The sequence below is a fragment of the Aplysia californica genome, unplaced genomic scaffold (genome assembly GCF_000002075.1).
Source record: "Aplysia californica isolate F4 #8 unplaced genomic scaffold, AplCal3.0 scaffold00001, whole genome shotgun sequence".
Classification (NCBI taxonomy): domain Eukaryota; kingdom Metazoa; phylum Mollusca; class Gastropoda; order Aplysiida; family Aplysiidae; genus Aplysia; species Aplysia californica.
Window position 1 is genome coordinate 5,732,964 of NW_004797271.1, and position 15,851 is coordinate 5,748,814.

The 15,851-nt window shown below is 40.7% G+C and overlaps 1 protein-coding gene across 1 annotated transcript in view; it reads left to right on the forward strand.

Annotated features, from left to right (window-relative positions):
* The window catches only part of LOC101846614, a gene marked incomplete in the record, with an annotated part of 36,952 nt that extends 23,448 nt beyond the window's left edge, over positions 1 to 13,504 (forward strand). Inside the window, 6 exon segments of the mRNA XM_005088951.3 lie at positions 1,778 to 1,847; positions 3,958 to 4,451; positions 6,474 to 6,592; positions 8,188 to 8,298; positions 11,466 to 11,645; positions 12,401 to 13,504. Coding sequence (XP_005089008.2) covers positions 1,778 to 1,847; positions 3,958 to 4,451; positions 6,474 to 6,592; positions 8,188 to 8,298; positions 11,466 to 11,630 — 959 coding nt within the window.
* Positions 13,505 to 15,851: the final 2,347 nt, after the last annotated feature.

Here is a 15,851-nt window from a genome sequence, read left to right on the forward strand (position 1 = left end):
TGAGAGAGAGTGAGAGAGAGAGAGAGAGAGAGAGAGTGAGTGTGTGTGTGTGTGTGTGTGTGTGTGTGTGTGTGTGTGTGTGTGTGTGTGTGTGTGTGTGTGTGTATGTGTATGCAGGGGTGGTTTGTGAACTCGCGGGTCAAATTTTTGTCAGCTGGACTGTTGGCAAGAGATTTATTGCTGATGTTGATTTTCTTTCAGTTTTAGGTAAATCAAAACAAACATGTATCAACATTCACAAAGCACTTTGCTGATTTGAAGGCGCTCAAATAGACAAGTGGGATTCACTGCTGTTTTGTCGAGAAGTTTGTTTATCACGCCGGCCCGTAACTTTAAATCAATCGTCTCCCGTCAAGCCGTCACGTCGCGGAACTTCGTACGAGGACAAACCTTAGCGTGGACAAACCCAGTCATTGGACAAACCCTTGGAGTATCTATTTATATCGCACTCGGCGCGTTCAGTGATGACGTCAGTCCACTGGGCAAATCCATCGACTGCCCTCAGAGCGAATATAGCATCCATTGATTGCCAAATTGGCCTATGCGTTGCTTACGAAATCTTGAGCAGCACATACACAAGCATTATTTTATCAGCAGTACATGTATTTATCATTCAGCCTTTCTCTAAATTTCATCAGAACATTTGTCAGCATAGCACTAATCTTTTTTGTCTATTGAATTTTTAGCCACCTATAGTTCCTGTTTGATATTTATTAATCGCTTTCTCTCCACCAATAACTTACCTGGCCCGTATGAGTCTGGCCGGCGAATAGAGTTGTCTAGTGAAGATATATTATTATAGGAGAATTATAACGAGAAGAGAGTCGGGCCGACAACAATGAAGACTTACCGCTCCCTTCCCTCCCCTTTTCCACCGTCACCCCAGCTAGACACCAAGTTCTATAATTAGCATTTGCCACACTTCCCCATTGGTTACAACAGTGTTCTGAGAACTGAGAAGTACGATGAAGAGCGTTTGACAATATAATGATGGAAAACTGTTGTTTGCTAACTTTGTCCAGCTTTGTATATCGTATCTGATTGTAGACGTGATCTGCATGGGACAGCGTCACTGGTACAGTATCGACTTTTTGTCATCATACAGGACCGTTTTTTTAAAACATATATTTACAGGTTGAGTGCGCGTCGATATTGTGTGTGGGTGTGTAGAAAGTAAGTCTTTGGTTAAAGTAGATCTACTAGAGGCCAGGACCAACAGTTTATTGCTTCTCAGTCAGTTTGTTTTCTAGCACCGACTCTAGCAGTAGTAGTATTTCTTTTTCTGTGACGATCGAGAGAGAGAGAGAGAGAGAGAGAGAGAGAGAGAGAGAGAGAGAGAGAGAGAGAGAGAGAGAGAGAGAGAGATAGTGTGTGTGTGTGTGTGTGTGTGTGTGTATGTGTGTGTGTGTGTGTGTGTGTGTGTGTGTGTGTGTGTGTATGTGTGTGTGTGTGTGTATGTATGTGTGCGCGTGTGTGTGTTGTGAAGGAAGGGGGTGGGGGGAGGGAGAAAGAGTCGATGTGAATGATGGCCGGTCAGTTCTATAAACCACCAGCCGCCACTGCTCATGGCTTTTGAGGTTTGTGACCTTTGTAAAACCAACCAGGCAAATACCTGCGAGATTTAGGCTACCCAGACCTTAATATACCAGAAAATTAATAGCACCTGTGAGGTATTGTAACATTCTCTTTGCCCCGCCCGGTATAACTCGATTTCAATAGTGACAAGAAACCATTGTTGTTAATGTTCCTGTTTGACCCTATTCGCTTTTTTTCATAGATGGCTCCATGTTCTCCCCGTTTCCAAACAAGAACAGCAAGCTCACTCTCTTCAGTTCCCAACTTTACAGGTAACTTGGAATCGTTATGGACAATTTACATGATCTATCTCTTTGAGACGTCGCGTTTTGAGTCACAGAAGCAGCGGAATCATAAATTGAGCCGATAGTGCCGTAAAACACCTACTTCTCATCAAATCGAACCAGCTGAATCATAATAGCGATCGCATCACAGTTGAAACAGGAATGAAGTTTGATGCAGTTTGGGTTTAAAAAAAATGAAATGTGGTGGTTGTAATGATTATGTACTTTTGCTACTGTGAAATATCTTATCTTGTTTGAATGGGCTCAGTGATCATGTGATTGATGTAAAGCGCCCAGGGCTGATACTGTATGGGATAGCGCACTCTATAATTGCAATCTAGAATTATTATTATTATTATTATTATTATTATTATTATTATTATTATTATTATTATTATTATTATTATTATTATTATTATTATTATTGTTATTGTTATTGTTATTGTTATTGTTATTGTTATTATTATTGTTATTATTATTGTTATTATTATTGTTATTATTATTGTTATTATTATTGTTGTTGTTATTGTTATTATTATTGTTATTATTATTATTATTATTATTATTATTATTATTATTATTATTATTATCGCTGCTGCTGCTGCTGCTGCTGCTACTACTACTACTACTACTACCACTACCACTACCACTACCACTACCACTACCACACAAATTCTCTAAGTAGCATCAATATAATTTTCTTTTATCATTTTTTAAAAAACTTTAACCCCTCCAAAGTAAAGAGTGATCTAAAGGATGTCTTCATATTTTTACCTTATGCCCAATGTACACAGACAATTGGATTGATTCGGGACCAGCCAGATTTCCCTTTAATGAAAAAAAAAGGGGGGGGGGGGGTACTTTTTTGGCACAATAGGACTGATTCGACTCATGGCCTAGAAGAAACAAAAGGCGTTTGATCTGGAAGATCAGTCAAATTTAGTCGAATTGTGCCAATATAGTAGCTTTTTTGCTCCACCCGTGAAGGAAAAGCTGCCTAGCACCGACTTACTCAAATGAATTCAAATGGCAGCATGCGTTTGGTATTACTCCCACCTTACTGAAATAAAAAATAAGTGAATTCCAAATCGTTCATAGTTATTTGAAATCCAGAATCCAGTTTAAAAATTTGCCAAATTATAAAATTGTCATTATTTGTCTCACATTCAGATTGAATTACGATTTAAATCGCATTCTGTTTTTGCGAGCTACCCTTCCTCAGAGCAACCCTCGCCAGAAGCGTTAGGAGTCCATAATAAAAAGCGTAAAAAATTGTACTGTTATCTCTTTGTACAATACCCCCCCCCCCCTAAATCCCAAGCAGGGTGGTAGCGTCGGTAGCCCAGTGGTTAGACCATGGGACCCGTAATCGTGATGTTACGAGTTCTGGGGTTCGAGCGTCAGGTCAGTCCCACGTGTGTCCTTGGAAAAAGGCACATTTTCCGAATGTTCCCCACTTGGTTCAGTCTCTCCGGAGGTGGACGTTACATTCGGAGGTCCCACCTCTTTATAATCTTACAGTGTTGTGAGGGGTGTTAAATCAATACAATGTCAATTTTCTAAACAGGATGCAATGTAATTTGTCTGCGGGTAATGCAAAGGTTTGAGTCAGTACTTTGAACATTAATAAACAAGATAAATAATATGTTGATTTTTTTCAGATGGTAAAGGCAATAGTTTGAAGTTTATAAACCGGACAAAATGACCGGGGTGATTAAAGTTAAAGCAATGACAACATTCTAATTAAAACGACATAGGTGAGCAGAGGCAATGCCACTAGAAGGTTATGCTTTTTCTACATGGTGTGGTGTGCCCCTTCTTTCCTGTCAAACATCTGTCAATATTTTTCCTTCACTTTTTTTTTTTGCTTATCTCTAATAATTTCTAATCTTTGGCACTTATATGGAAACTGGGTCGATAGTGCTTATTTTACTCATTTTTGTTGCAAGTGCCTTTAAACTCTGACAAAGACAAACATTAAACATAAACTAGTGTTACAGTGAACCCATTCTGTTCATGACAAAATGTGAACGCGATCTAGCAGCACTGATTTTCAAAATATTACACCTGACTTTCGAGTGATTTTTTCACTTTGCAGAGCTTTTGATCTCAAGTTCAAAAAGTCCCTAAGCGAGAAAGGCATTGGCTGTCTTCGCTATGTCGTCCCAAACTCACAGTTCTCAAACACTACCATGGCAGGGAACATCACAGCATCTTTTCTGAGCGATGCAGCTGACGCAGCTGACGATGGTTTCAGTCATCTCATAGATGGCAGTAAGGAACTAGGGAAACAGAACAACTTTATTCCCAGCAAAGCTCATGGTACTCGTACTGAAGAAGACGGTCTGTGGAGTGACAAAGTGACAAAGATAAACAAGAATGACAAGGATGATAATGAAGAGAATGATGATGAGGATGATGAGGATGATGAGGAGAAGGAGGAGGAGGATGAGGATGAGGATGAGGATGAGGATGATGATGAGGATGATGATGATGATGATGATGATGATGAAAGTGAAGGGAAGAGAGGAGGTTTTTGTGTGCCAAAATGTCTGCCGAACGGCGTTTACAGTCTGGAGTCGGTCAGTGATGGTGAGTGCTTTCTTTTAGTTTACTCAACGAGATATGGAAGAGGTTATGTGTCTTGAACATCTAGCTTTCACTGACCAAATAAAAGGAAAACGAGGCAGGGGTAGACCCAGAGCAATCTACTTGGGGAACCTAAACAAATGGGTAACAGGGAAAGATCAGGGAAACGTATATTTTTTTAAAGAGCATCCGAGCGAAGGTAGGAATGAATGGAGAACCAAGATCCCCGATGTCTGTCGCTGATCTGGCACTGGTTGATGTGCGGTAAGGCGCTTCGCAGTCACACGCTGGAGACCCGTGTTCGATTCCCAGTTAGGGAGCAGTATCTTGGTCTAACTGCTGGGATGTTGTATTCCTCTGAGTTTGGGTTGGCCCCAACTGGCAGGGTCGGCAGCCTGCCTCCTAAATTTATATAACTTTTGTCGACCTACATTAAATTAAGCAGAAGAGGCTATGTGATGATATGCCTCATTGAAGACCCACAGTCTATTCATTAGCCATTAAGACAACGCGTTAAGAGTTGCTGTTTCAGGGGGCAACATTTTTGTTTGAGGGTGTTACTGGTAGGCCCTATTTCTTAATTTCTCTCTGTTCCTGTCTAATCTTTTTCGTAACTCTAAATGACCAATGTTGTTTCGAATGTTTTTTAGATACTCAAACAAAAGCAAAAGCAAAAACAAAACAAAAGCAAAACAACAGTTTCCCCTTTATCTGAAACTTTGAAAGGCATGCAGCAACTTGTATGTAACGAAATATGCAAATTTTATGTTTCTGATTTGTGTATGGTGGTTCGAAATATGCAGAAATATTTACTTATGGTTTGCTACAGATCGGACGCTTGTGTCTATGTCCTATACAGAGGTAATATGTATTATATCATCGTCATCATCATCAGTGCCTTTCACCCCTGACAAGGTATAGGCCACATACTAGCTCCTTCCATTTATCTGTCCTGGGCCATCCTTCCTAGCTCGTTCCAAGTGAGCTTCATCTCTCTCATATCCCTTTCCACACGTCTCTCGTGGCCTACCCTCTCCTCGTTTGTGTACATGGATTTAGAATATAACATTTCAAAAAGCAGGTTAAAAAAAATAGTTTGAGAGATTTTTATTCATCACTTGGAGCACCTGGCCTGCCCTCGGACGCTCTTGTGAGTGCATTTGTATGTGTGAGTGTGGATGTGTGTGGGGGGTGTGGTTGTGGGGGTGCGGGTTTCGGTGTGGTGGGTGTGGGTTTCGGTGTGGTGGGTGTGGTTTTGGGTGTTTAGGGAGTGTAGGGTCTGTGTGGGTGTGTAGGGTCTGTGTGGGTCTTTGTGGGTCTGTGTACGTATGTACTTGTGTAAAAAATAAGGATGATAGATGTTGAAACACCAAAGCACCCGCCTACCACCCACTCTCCTATTCTTTGTATGTCACTCTATAGTATCGCCGTGGGTCGTTTGAGGGTGCCACTGCTTGGTCTTACTTCTTTAGTTTCCCTCTATTGTTGTCTTTTCCCCACCACTAAATGACCATTATTGTCCATGTGCTTCTCTTTACTCAAACTATAGCACCACCTCTTATCTTCGACACCTAATTAACTTGTGTTGTAAGTACCGATAAACTCTTACCAAAGCTAAAAACGGATCCTCCCTTTCCTCATCCCCTCTCTCTATGTGGTTGGAGGGAACCACGAGCAGGTCCAGTTTCTTTTCTTTCCCTCTATTGTTTCTGTCTGTCCATTACGTTCATTCCTGCACTAAACGACTTACTGAGTCGATGTGCTTCTCCATACGCAAACAAACAGTGGGTGGATGGCGGGTACTCTAGTGTGGTTTGCTCCTTCTTTCCTTTCAAACATCCATCGTCCTGATCTCTCCTTTTTTGTGTTTGTTACTCTAATCTTCGGCGCTTATATGACCTTATTGTGTTGCAAGTGCCGTAAAACTCTTACTAAACAAAAGAGCAAAACAACAACGAACAAACAAACATACATCCCTTCTCACGCTCTCGCCCCCCCCCTTCCCCCCCTCCCAATTTCTCCCAGGAGCACCCCTGTACGTGTCCCTGCCACACTTCCTGGGCGCGGACCCCGTATACTCCCACAGCATAGAGGGATTGTCCCCCAGCGAGGCGGCACACCGGCCCTTCTTTGACGTTGATGACGTGAGTAGAACATTATAGTATAGCTTGTCCCAACTCAAATAGGCAAACTGGCCCGATGGTGCCGCAAAATACCTACTCAAACAATCAAAACAGGTATTTTTGAAAAGTCAAATTTTGACTGCCTTCACGGATTTTTATCAAACCTTTACCATTTTTTTTCCTGATGACTTTTGACTACCTATACCGATTTCTATCAAACTTTATAATTTTTATATATAACTGTTGACTGCCTGCACCGACTTTTATCGAAGTTTCATCAGTAATCTTGTGTCAGTAATGCTGTAATGGATCTACTCAATCAAGTCAAACGAGTAATCTGGTATCAATCCGTCTAAATTGACCACATGTAAATGGTACTGGTACAAATATTAAGCACTGTTTTCTCTTTGTCATTGTTAAATAACTGAATTAACCATTAATGTGATGGCTTGCACTTCACTTTAATAAACCACGACGTTCATATTTTCAACAAACTTAAAACGTATAAGGGGAGGGTTGCTTGAGCAGGTGGGTGGTTGGCTGGTACTATGTTGTGGTTTGTTCCTTCTTTCCTATTACACATCTATTGTCCTTATCTCTCCTCCTTTTTGTGCTTGTCACCCTCTTGTAACACCGAATTTTCTGCACTTATATGACATTGTGTTGCAAGTGCCTTAAACAAAACACCTTTTGTGTTTACTTTCTTGTAACACCGCCAATCTTTGGCAACCCCCCGGGGCAGTGCCACTGACTGTAGTGTCTTTAGGCCATTCCCAAAGGGGGGACATTTCTCGTTGAAGCATAGTAGAATTGTAAATGGGCTGACTCATGTCACGCTCATAACTGTGCCTGATCTACAACAGGGAACTGCTCCCTTTTCTTTCTTGATCCTTACTATTGTCATTTCCCTCTACTTCTTTTGTATGTTTGTCACTCTTTTGTGACCTGCTATTTCCAGGGTGCCTTGATAGTTGAAGCAGACCTTGTGCTGTTGAAGCTAGATAAGTGAGCAGTCTAAGTCTGATTCCCTGTAAAGACTTCTCTGTTGACACCCACCCCTTGGTGCTCATATGACCTTATGCAGTTGCGAGCGCCATAAAACCCTCTATTTAAAAAAAATCGTTGGCACTTATGTGACCTAATTATGTTGCATGTGTTGCAAAACGCTTACTAAAACTAAACATAAATGCCTGTTATGTTGCAAGTACCGTAAAACTCTCACAAAAAGTAAACATAAATGACTCAGTTATGTTGCACGTACCGTAAAACTCTCACAAAAACTAAACATAAATGACTCAGTTATGTTGCACGTACCGTAAAACTCTCACAAAAAGTAAACATAAATGACTCAGTTATGTTGCACGTACCGTAAAACTCTTACTAACAACACTTAATATAAACGACTTTGTAATATTGCAAGTACCGTAAAACTCTCACAAAAACTAAACATAAATGACTCAGTTATGTTGCACGTACCGTAAAACTCTCACAAAAACTAAACATAAATGACTCAGTTATGTTGCACGTACCGTAAAACTCTTACTAACAACACTTAATATAAACGACTTTGTAATATTGCAAGTACCGTAAAACTCTCACTTAAACAAATTGCCCAGGTGACCGGGGTTCCATTGAGCCAGCAGCGTCGACACCAGCTGAACGCGAGGCTCCCGGGGTACAGCGGCGATGAGCTCGGCACATTTGTGCCATTATTCTGGGTGGATAGCGTGAGTGGTTTGATTGAGGTGTGGTTGTTGATGTCACCGTTGTTTTTTATGTTGTTGTTGTTGTTGTTGTTTTTGATGTTGTTTTTTTATGTTGTTGTTGTTGTTGATGTTGATATTGTTTTTGGTGTTGTTGTTGTTGTTGTTAGTGGTGTTGGTGTTGTTGTGTCGTCGTCGTCGTTGTCGTTGTCGTTGTCGTTGTCGTTGTCGTTGTCGTTGTCGTTGTCGTCGTCGCTGTCGTCGTCGTCGTTGTTTACTTTTCATAACGACAGATGGTTGCAGGGCGCTCTTGTAACACCTCTAATCTTCTGGCGCTCATATGACCTTATGCAGTTGCGAGCGCCGTAAAAACCTCTACTAAAACTAAAACTGTTTCTTCCTACTGTTAAGTGTTGACAGGGGCGTTAAACCCAAACAATTTCACCATTTTTTTGTTTCCTACTGTATCAGTTGACGTTTTTCTTTGTTCTTCGAATGGGTTGTAATTTTTGCTGTTGCTGTTGTTGCCGTCGATACCGTTATTGTTGTCGTCGATACCGTTATTGTTGTCGTTGCCTTTGTAATCGTTATTATTGTTATCGTTATTATTGTTATCGTTATTATTGTTATCGTTATTATTGTTATCGTTATTATTGTTATCGTTATTATTGTTATCGTTATTATTGTTATCGTTATTATCGCTGTTTTTCCTATCAACCATGTACTGTCCCTATCTCTCCACTTTTGGTTTTTGGTTACTCTACTGTAACACTTCTATTCTTCGGCCCTAAGCGACCTTATTGTGTTGCAAGAGCCGTAAAATGTACTAAAACTAAAAAACTGTTGTTGTTGTTGTTGTTGTTGTTGTTGTTGTTGTTACTGTTGTTGTTGTTGTTGTTACTGTTGTTGTTGTTGTTGTTACTGTTGTTGTTGTTGTTATTGTTGTTGTTGTTATTGTTGTTGTTGTTATTGTTGTTGTTGTTATTGTTATTGTTGTTGCCGTTGTTGTCGTTGTTGTTGTTGCCGTAGTTGTTGCTTTTGTTGCCCCTATTGTTGTTGTTTTTGTCGTTGTCCAGTCGCAGAAGTGCTTTATGGTGTCAATTCTGTCAACATGTCTTTCAAAATTACTTCATTATATCTTGCCCTGCTTCCCGAGGAAAACGACATGTCCTTATTCCGGCGGTCAGAGTACATGGCACTCGGAAAAGGGAGAGGGGTGGGGGGGGGGGGGTGGACATAGTCGGGCTATCCAATTCTTTTGTTCCAGTGACTACGTATATCTTTGTAACACTTGAACTCAGAAAGCCTAGGATCGGCCTATAACTAGACGCTGAGAGTTAGTAAAAGAACATATAGGCCTATTAATTATATGTGAAATGGTATAGGTCTAGCGCCCCTTGTAACACTGTCAGGTTGTTTTAGAGACTTTTTTTCTACCACGCATCTATCGTCCTTAGCTCTCCTCCCTTTCTTTGTGTGTTACTTTCCAGCAGTAGCGCATCTAATTTGCGGCACTTATAGAGCCTATTTGTGTTGCAAGTGCTTTGAAACTTTTACTCACCCCCCCCCCTCCCCCCCCCGGGGCGGTGCCACGGACTGTAATGTCTTTAGGCCATTCCCAAAGGGGACATTTCTCGTTCAAGCACAGTAGAATTGTAAGTGGGCTGATTCATGTCACGCTCATAACTGTGCCTGATCAGGGAAATGCTGCTTTTTCTTTCTTAATACTTACTATTGTCATTTTCCTCTACTTTTGTGTATGTTTGTCACTCTCTTGTGATCTGCTATTTCCGGGGTGCCTTGATAGTCGAAGCAGACCTTGTGCCATTGAAGCTAGAGGTGAGCAGAATAAGTCAGATTCCCTGTAAAGACTTCTCTGTTGACACCCACCCCTTGGCGTTCATATGACCTTATGCAGTTGCGAGGGCCGTAAAACCATCTACTATAAAATAAACAAAAAACTTTTACTAAAGCTAAAACATAACAGCCGGTGGTTGGAGGGCGTTAAAGGGTAGGGCCTACTTCTCTACGTTCCCTCTGTTGTTTCTGTCTCTTACTTTTTCCCAGGACTAAAGGACCATAATTGGGTCGACGTGCTTTTCTTTACTTGAACAAACTAAAACATGCGGGTAGTTGACGGTTGCACTTGTGTGGTTTGCTACTTCTTTAATATCAAGCATGAAAACTATCGTCCTTATCTCCCCTTCTTTTTTATGTTTGTTACTCTCTTGTAACACCTAATCTTCTGGCGCTCATATGACCTTATGCAGCTGCGAGTGCCGTAAAACACTAACTAAAACTAAAACTAATATAAAGCATATGTCGTCCTTCTCTGCTCTTCTTTTTCTTTGTACATATGTATGTTATTCTCACAAGCGAGCTAACTCCTTTATTTCTGGACCTAGAAACCTTAAATTTGGCATACAACTTCGTCATGATACAGGTATTACGATGAAAAAAAAAATTTCCAGGATGCAAGATGGCCTATGGCGGCCATATTGGATTTTCACATCATGTTTTCAAATCAATACTCCTCTGAAATTTACCGATGGATTTTATTGTCCTTTGGCACACATGTACCCAAGAGGCATATAAGTTAAACATAGTCAGTATCTTTTGATATCTTATTTCGTTTCGGAGTTACAGGAAGAAGTGTGCAAATCTTGTCAAAAATGTAGAAGACGGTCAATTTTCCAAAATTTTTCAATCATAAAATGAAAACCAAGATAGATATAAAAAAAACGCTGACTATGTAATGTAACCACTTCTAAGGGCAACAAGTACGCCAAGTGCCATCAAGATACACCTGTAATCTTCAGATAAGTTTCGAAAAATGTGTCAAAAATTAAAAAATCAAATATTTTGGACAAAAAATGAGATACCTCTCTAATTAGTAAAGATAGAATAACAATGTAAGAAGAAAAAATGTTGGGCATCCAACTGGCTACGATTGTGCCAAAGGACAATCAAATCAACAGAGAAATGACTGAGAAAAGGCAAAAAAATATTGTAATACCCAATTTGACCCAGATTGACCAAAAATAGGTGTGACCCCCCCCCCCCCCCCCTTAAAGAAACAAACTAAAACATAGGAACTGAAACGTTTTAAAGAAACAAAGCTAAAACATAGAACTGAACCGTTTTAAAGAAACAAAGCTAAAACATAGGAACTGAAACCTTATTTCCTCCAGGGAAACAAACTCGACGACGAGAGTGTGTCAAAGATCAAAACTGCACACATGACATACCGCGCCCTTCAGACGCTGCTTCTGTTCGCCTTGGGACTTGCTGTTGTCTCGTGGGTCTTCATCATCGCTATCATTGTGTCACGAAACTGTTCCAAAAAGGAGTGCTGAACCCCTCGCTGAAAGGTGAGTCCAACATGTGCCTCAAGGGCCCCCCACACACAACCCGTGCATAAAGTTGGCCATGACAGGAAACGCCAAAGCAGCCCGCCTCCTATGATAGCTGATGTAAATGTGGGAGAAAGTTTTTACAATTTAGTTTCATCGCCTAACTTGTAGCCTGCCTTCACGCTCCTTAAAGTTCCAAAAAATAGATGTTTGTGCTACCTGTGCCCCGATGGGACTTTGAAATTTAGGAGTAAGGAAGTGGGTGGTTGGCGTGTGCTCTGTTGTGGTTTGCTTCTTCTTTCCTATCAAATACGCTCGTCTTTATCTTCCCTCATTCTTTTTGTGTTTGTTACTCTCTTGTAACACCTAATCTTCGGCACCTATATAATATGACCTTATTGTGTTGCAAGTGCCGTAAAACACTAAGGAGTAAGGAAGTCACGAGAAACGTAGTGAAATTCTTGCCTTATGTCAATGTACCAGAGTATAAAGCAAGACAGGTCATATCACTCAGAATCTATCGATTAGCAACGGTGTGAACACCATAAAAAAGCTTTAACCCCCCAATAGAAGCGGATGGTTGACGGATGCTCTGATGTGGTTTGCCCATTTTTTCCTGTAAAACATCTTTTATTCCTCCTTTATCTTATTCCTTAGTAACAGCCATCTTCGAAACCTATATTGCCTATTTATGTTGCAGTTGCGGTATAACTTTTATGAAAACTCATGTTTAATGTATAAAAAGGTATCTAATTTGACTCATTTGTTTTCAGGTGACGCGTGTGTCGTCGAGGTCTCTGCTTACCTTGTTGCTCAAGTCTAACTTCGTGAACAGTGGTTTAGAGAGACCTGACAGAAGGTTTAGAGAATTTTTATGCTCACATTCTTATGCTATTATTTTTCTTTCGTTTCACAAAAGGACGATTCCTGTCAATCTGCAGTGTTTTCTTATCACCTCAAATCGCATTCATTCTAACTTTCAATGATTATTTATTGTGGGTTTTCTTTGAATTCGAAAATTATTTGATTGAAATAATTTATGGAAGTTGCTTTTGCCGATCGCTATTTTTCCTTACAGCTGTATATGTATATATGGAAGTTGTGACGTTGTGGTGGGTCGCTTGTTTGTGCCTTGTGTTTTCCCTGTCGAAGTCATTACAAACTATCGTATGTTTGGATATTTGCACAGATGGCCACATTTGATTTGTTGTATGTACTTACTGGTAAACTGAAACGTTGTTTTTGTTTCCCGTTCATCTTGTATCTAAATAGTTAATTTCTATTAATCTCAGACTAGCCACTCTCCTTTCTATCGTTGTAACTCCCATTTCCACATGAAAAATATAGCAGACCGCAAATGATTTAACATGGTGTAGCGGGTGGTTGTAAGTCCTACTTCTTTACTATCCCTCTGTTGTTTGTCTTACTTTTTCCCACCACTAAATGATCATTGTTGTGTCGATGTGGTTCTTTACTCAAGGAAAAGAAATAACGTGGTATATACGCGCATTTTTATTCTATATAGCATTGATGAGTCGTTTTCTGGGACACCGGAAATGGACTTAGCATGGATGTTTCTAGCGGAGATTGTTGAAGAGTGCGGTGTTACACTCATGTCTTTGAGTCAAAGGTCAAAGTGCTGCCAGCAGAATTTGATCACAGTTGCATATTTGACTGTTATTTGACGTTTCTTCCCCATTATGTTCTACTGACAAACACTTTTGTCAGATTTCTATGCCAAGACGAAACAACCTTACGTAATATGCTTTCTAAATGTCTCGTTAACGTCGAAGCTGAACGCAGATTTTGAAGCTTAAAAATGCTTGAAGCCTCGCTAGATCTGCTTTGTTATGAATAAAAATATTTATATATTTCAAGGTTGTGTTGTTTCTTTATCTTTGCTCACAAAAAGTATTCCGAAAAACATTGTTTCACTGGTTATTTGAAAGGTTGTAGTTTTTTTTAAACAAAGAAAAAAAAATCCCTTTGAAGATCCGAAACTAAAAAAAGTAGCAAATGGTTTTTAACATGTCTTGGGTCTGTGTAGACCTACCTTTTTATGATGAACAGTAGGACAGTTTTTCGTGTGGTTTATCCACATTTGCTAGTTTCGGTGGATCTTTCACATTTATCAAGGTCCAGTTCCGATAGCTATTTAAAAATAAGAAAGTACAGAGAACGTGGTTTTAGTCTTTCATGACAAGTGTCAGTTATATAGTGATATGCTGTTCTCACGGTTTTAGATTTCCAGCCATGGACAAGGCACTTATGAAAAAAGTAAAGATGTGTACCTGTGCGATAGATATCAAAATACTAAGAAAATACTTAGTAGCGTTCGAGTTGTAGGAAATTTCTCACTTACTTCTTCAAATCCATGATCTTAGGTTGAGAGACTATTCTACTTGAGTCTTTTAAAAAAGGGTGAGAAACTTGGACTACCGGAGTCTGCTTTGTTTGGGCCTACCCTTTTTCTGTTTTTCCTTCCTTTTATTCCGGCCTCTGTAAGGTGACGGTGTGTGTGCAGGGGAGAGGCAAACGTCTTTTTCTTGTTTTTTGTGTCGCTTGTTGCTTGGGTGTGACGTCAAGTGTTACTCTGACTTCTGTATCCATCTGTTCCTGCCTCTTCCCCTGGATCCACCTGGTCCTACCTATTCCCCTGCACTGTATCCATCTGTTCCTGCCTCTTCCCCTGGATCCACCTGGCCCTGCCTCTTCCCCTGTACTGTATCCATCTGTTTCGGTGGGTGGTTGGCGGATGCTGTGGTGTGGTTTGCTCCTTCTTTCCTATAAAAAAAAATCTATCGTCTCTACCTCCGCTCCTTCTTTTTTTTATGTTTGTTACTCTCTTGTAACACCTCAAATCTTCGGCACATATATGTTCTTATTGTGTTGCAAGTGCCCTAAAACTCTTACTAGAAAGAACATCTGTTTCTGCCTCTTCCCCTGAACTGTATCCTTCAGTTCCTGCCTCTTCCTCTGTATCTATCTGATCTCTGGTTGCATAATCTTGACGCTGTATTGTCTGGTGGTAGTCTTGTCAGAATGTCTGAACCAATTTATACGTTGTTTACTTATGTACTCCTTGCGCGGAGTCGATCCAGCTTGTTCAGTCCTATCAAGATCTTAAGGGGTGTCAGCCTATAAAGTTAATCCACAGCAGCTATTCTGCACTAAAGGGAATGTGTTAACTTTGTGGCATCATGCTGTACTACAGAGCGGGTGGCCCTGGTTCGAATCCTAGACTGGGCGTAGAATGAACTCAAGTTGTTTTGTGGAGCTTTCAAGGCTCGGTCTGATCTGAGATAAACATAAATTCGGAGGTCACGTCTCTTTAATAACCTAATAGTGTTGGTAGGGGCATTAAACCCATGTACTTACTTTTCACGTTGAGAACGATCAGGGGCAGAAACTCTGCATCAACTTAACTCGCATCAGGAGGGTGCAGGGATTACCTCCCATTATGTCCAGGCCGTAGGAAACAATAAAAATTATTGAAGATTCAGTAGCAATACGAAGGAAAGTAATGCATCTTTTTTTTCTCTTTAAAATGCCCCTAAACCACAGCGACTTCGATGTTGTCGCAGGGGGTTGGATGGCGCCACTGGTAGGTCCTACTCTTTCGCTTTCTCTTCGTTGTTTGTCCGTCTTGTTTTTTAAGCATACAATGACCTTTATTGTTTCGATGCGCTTGTGCTTGCAAATGCAAAAGGTCATATGTGGGCACGGGACTTTTAATTTGGTAAGAATTATTTTTTAAATTTTGTCCGGGTGACGGCCGAAGCCTACTCTGATCGATTTTGGGATCATCAAATGATCTTTAACGTACACTACGTGCACACGGGACCTCCGAGATTTAAAACCTACCCCAAGATCAGGGGTGTGGCTGAAAGAGACAGGAGTAACAAAGAGCTAGGAGCAGCAGTGGAGCCAGGAGCTCAGAGGAGGGGGCAAGGGGGGGGGGGCGGAAAATGGAGTTAAAAGCTGATGACGGAACACGATTAAAGAGCAGGGAGGAAGGGAAACGAGAGGAAATTATGGAGGACTAAATTTTTTCCGTCTCTGTCAAGTTTTGAAACCAGAACCTTTTGAATGAGAGGTGAATACCGTAGGTCTACCTATAGACCACGAGAGCCCCGCCCCCCCCCTTCCTCCGTGCAAATTTTTACTCAACCAACCTATCAAACAGGCAGGTGCCATAAAACTCTTACAAAAACCTAACCCCCC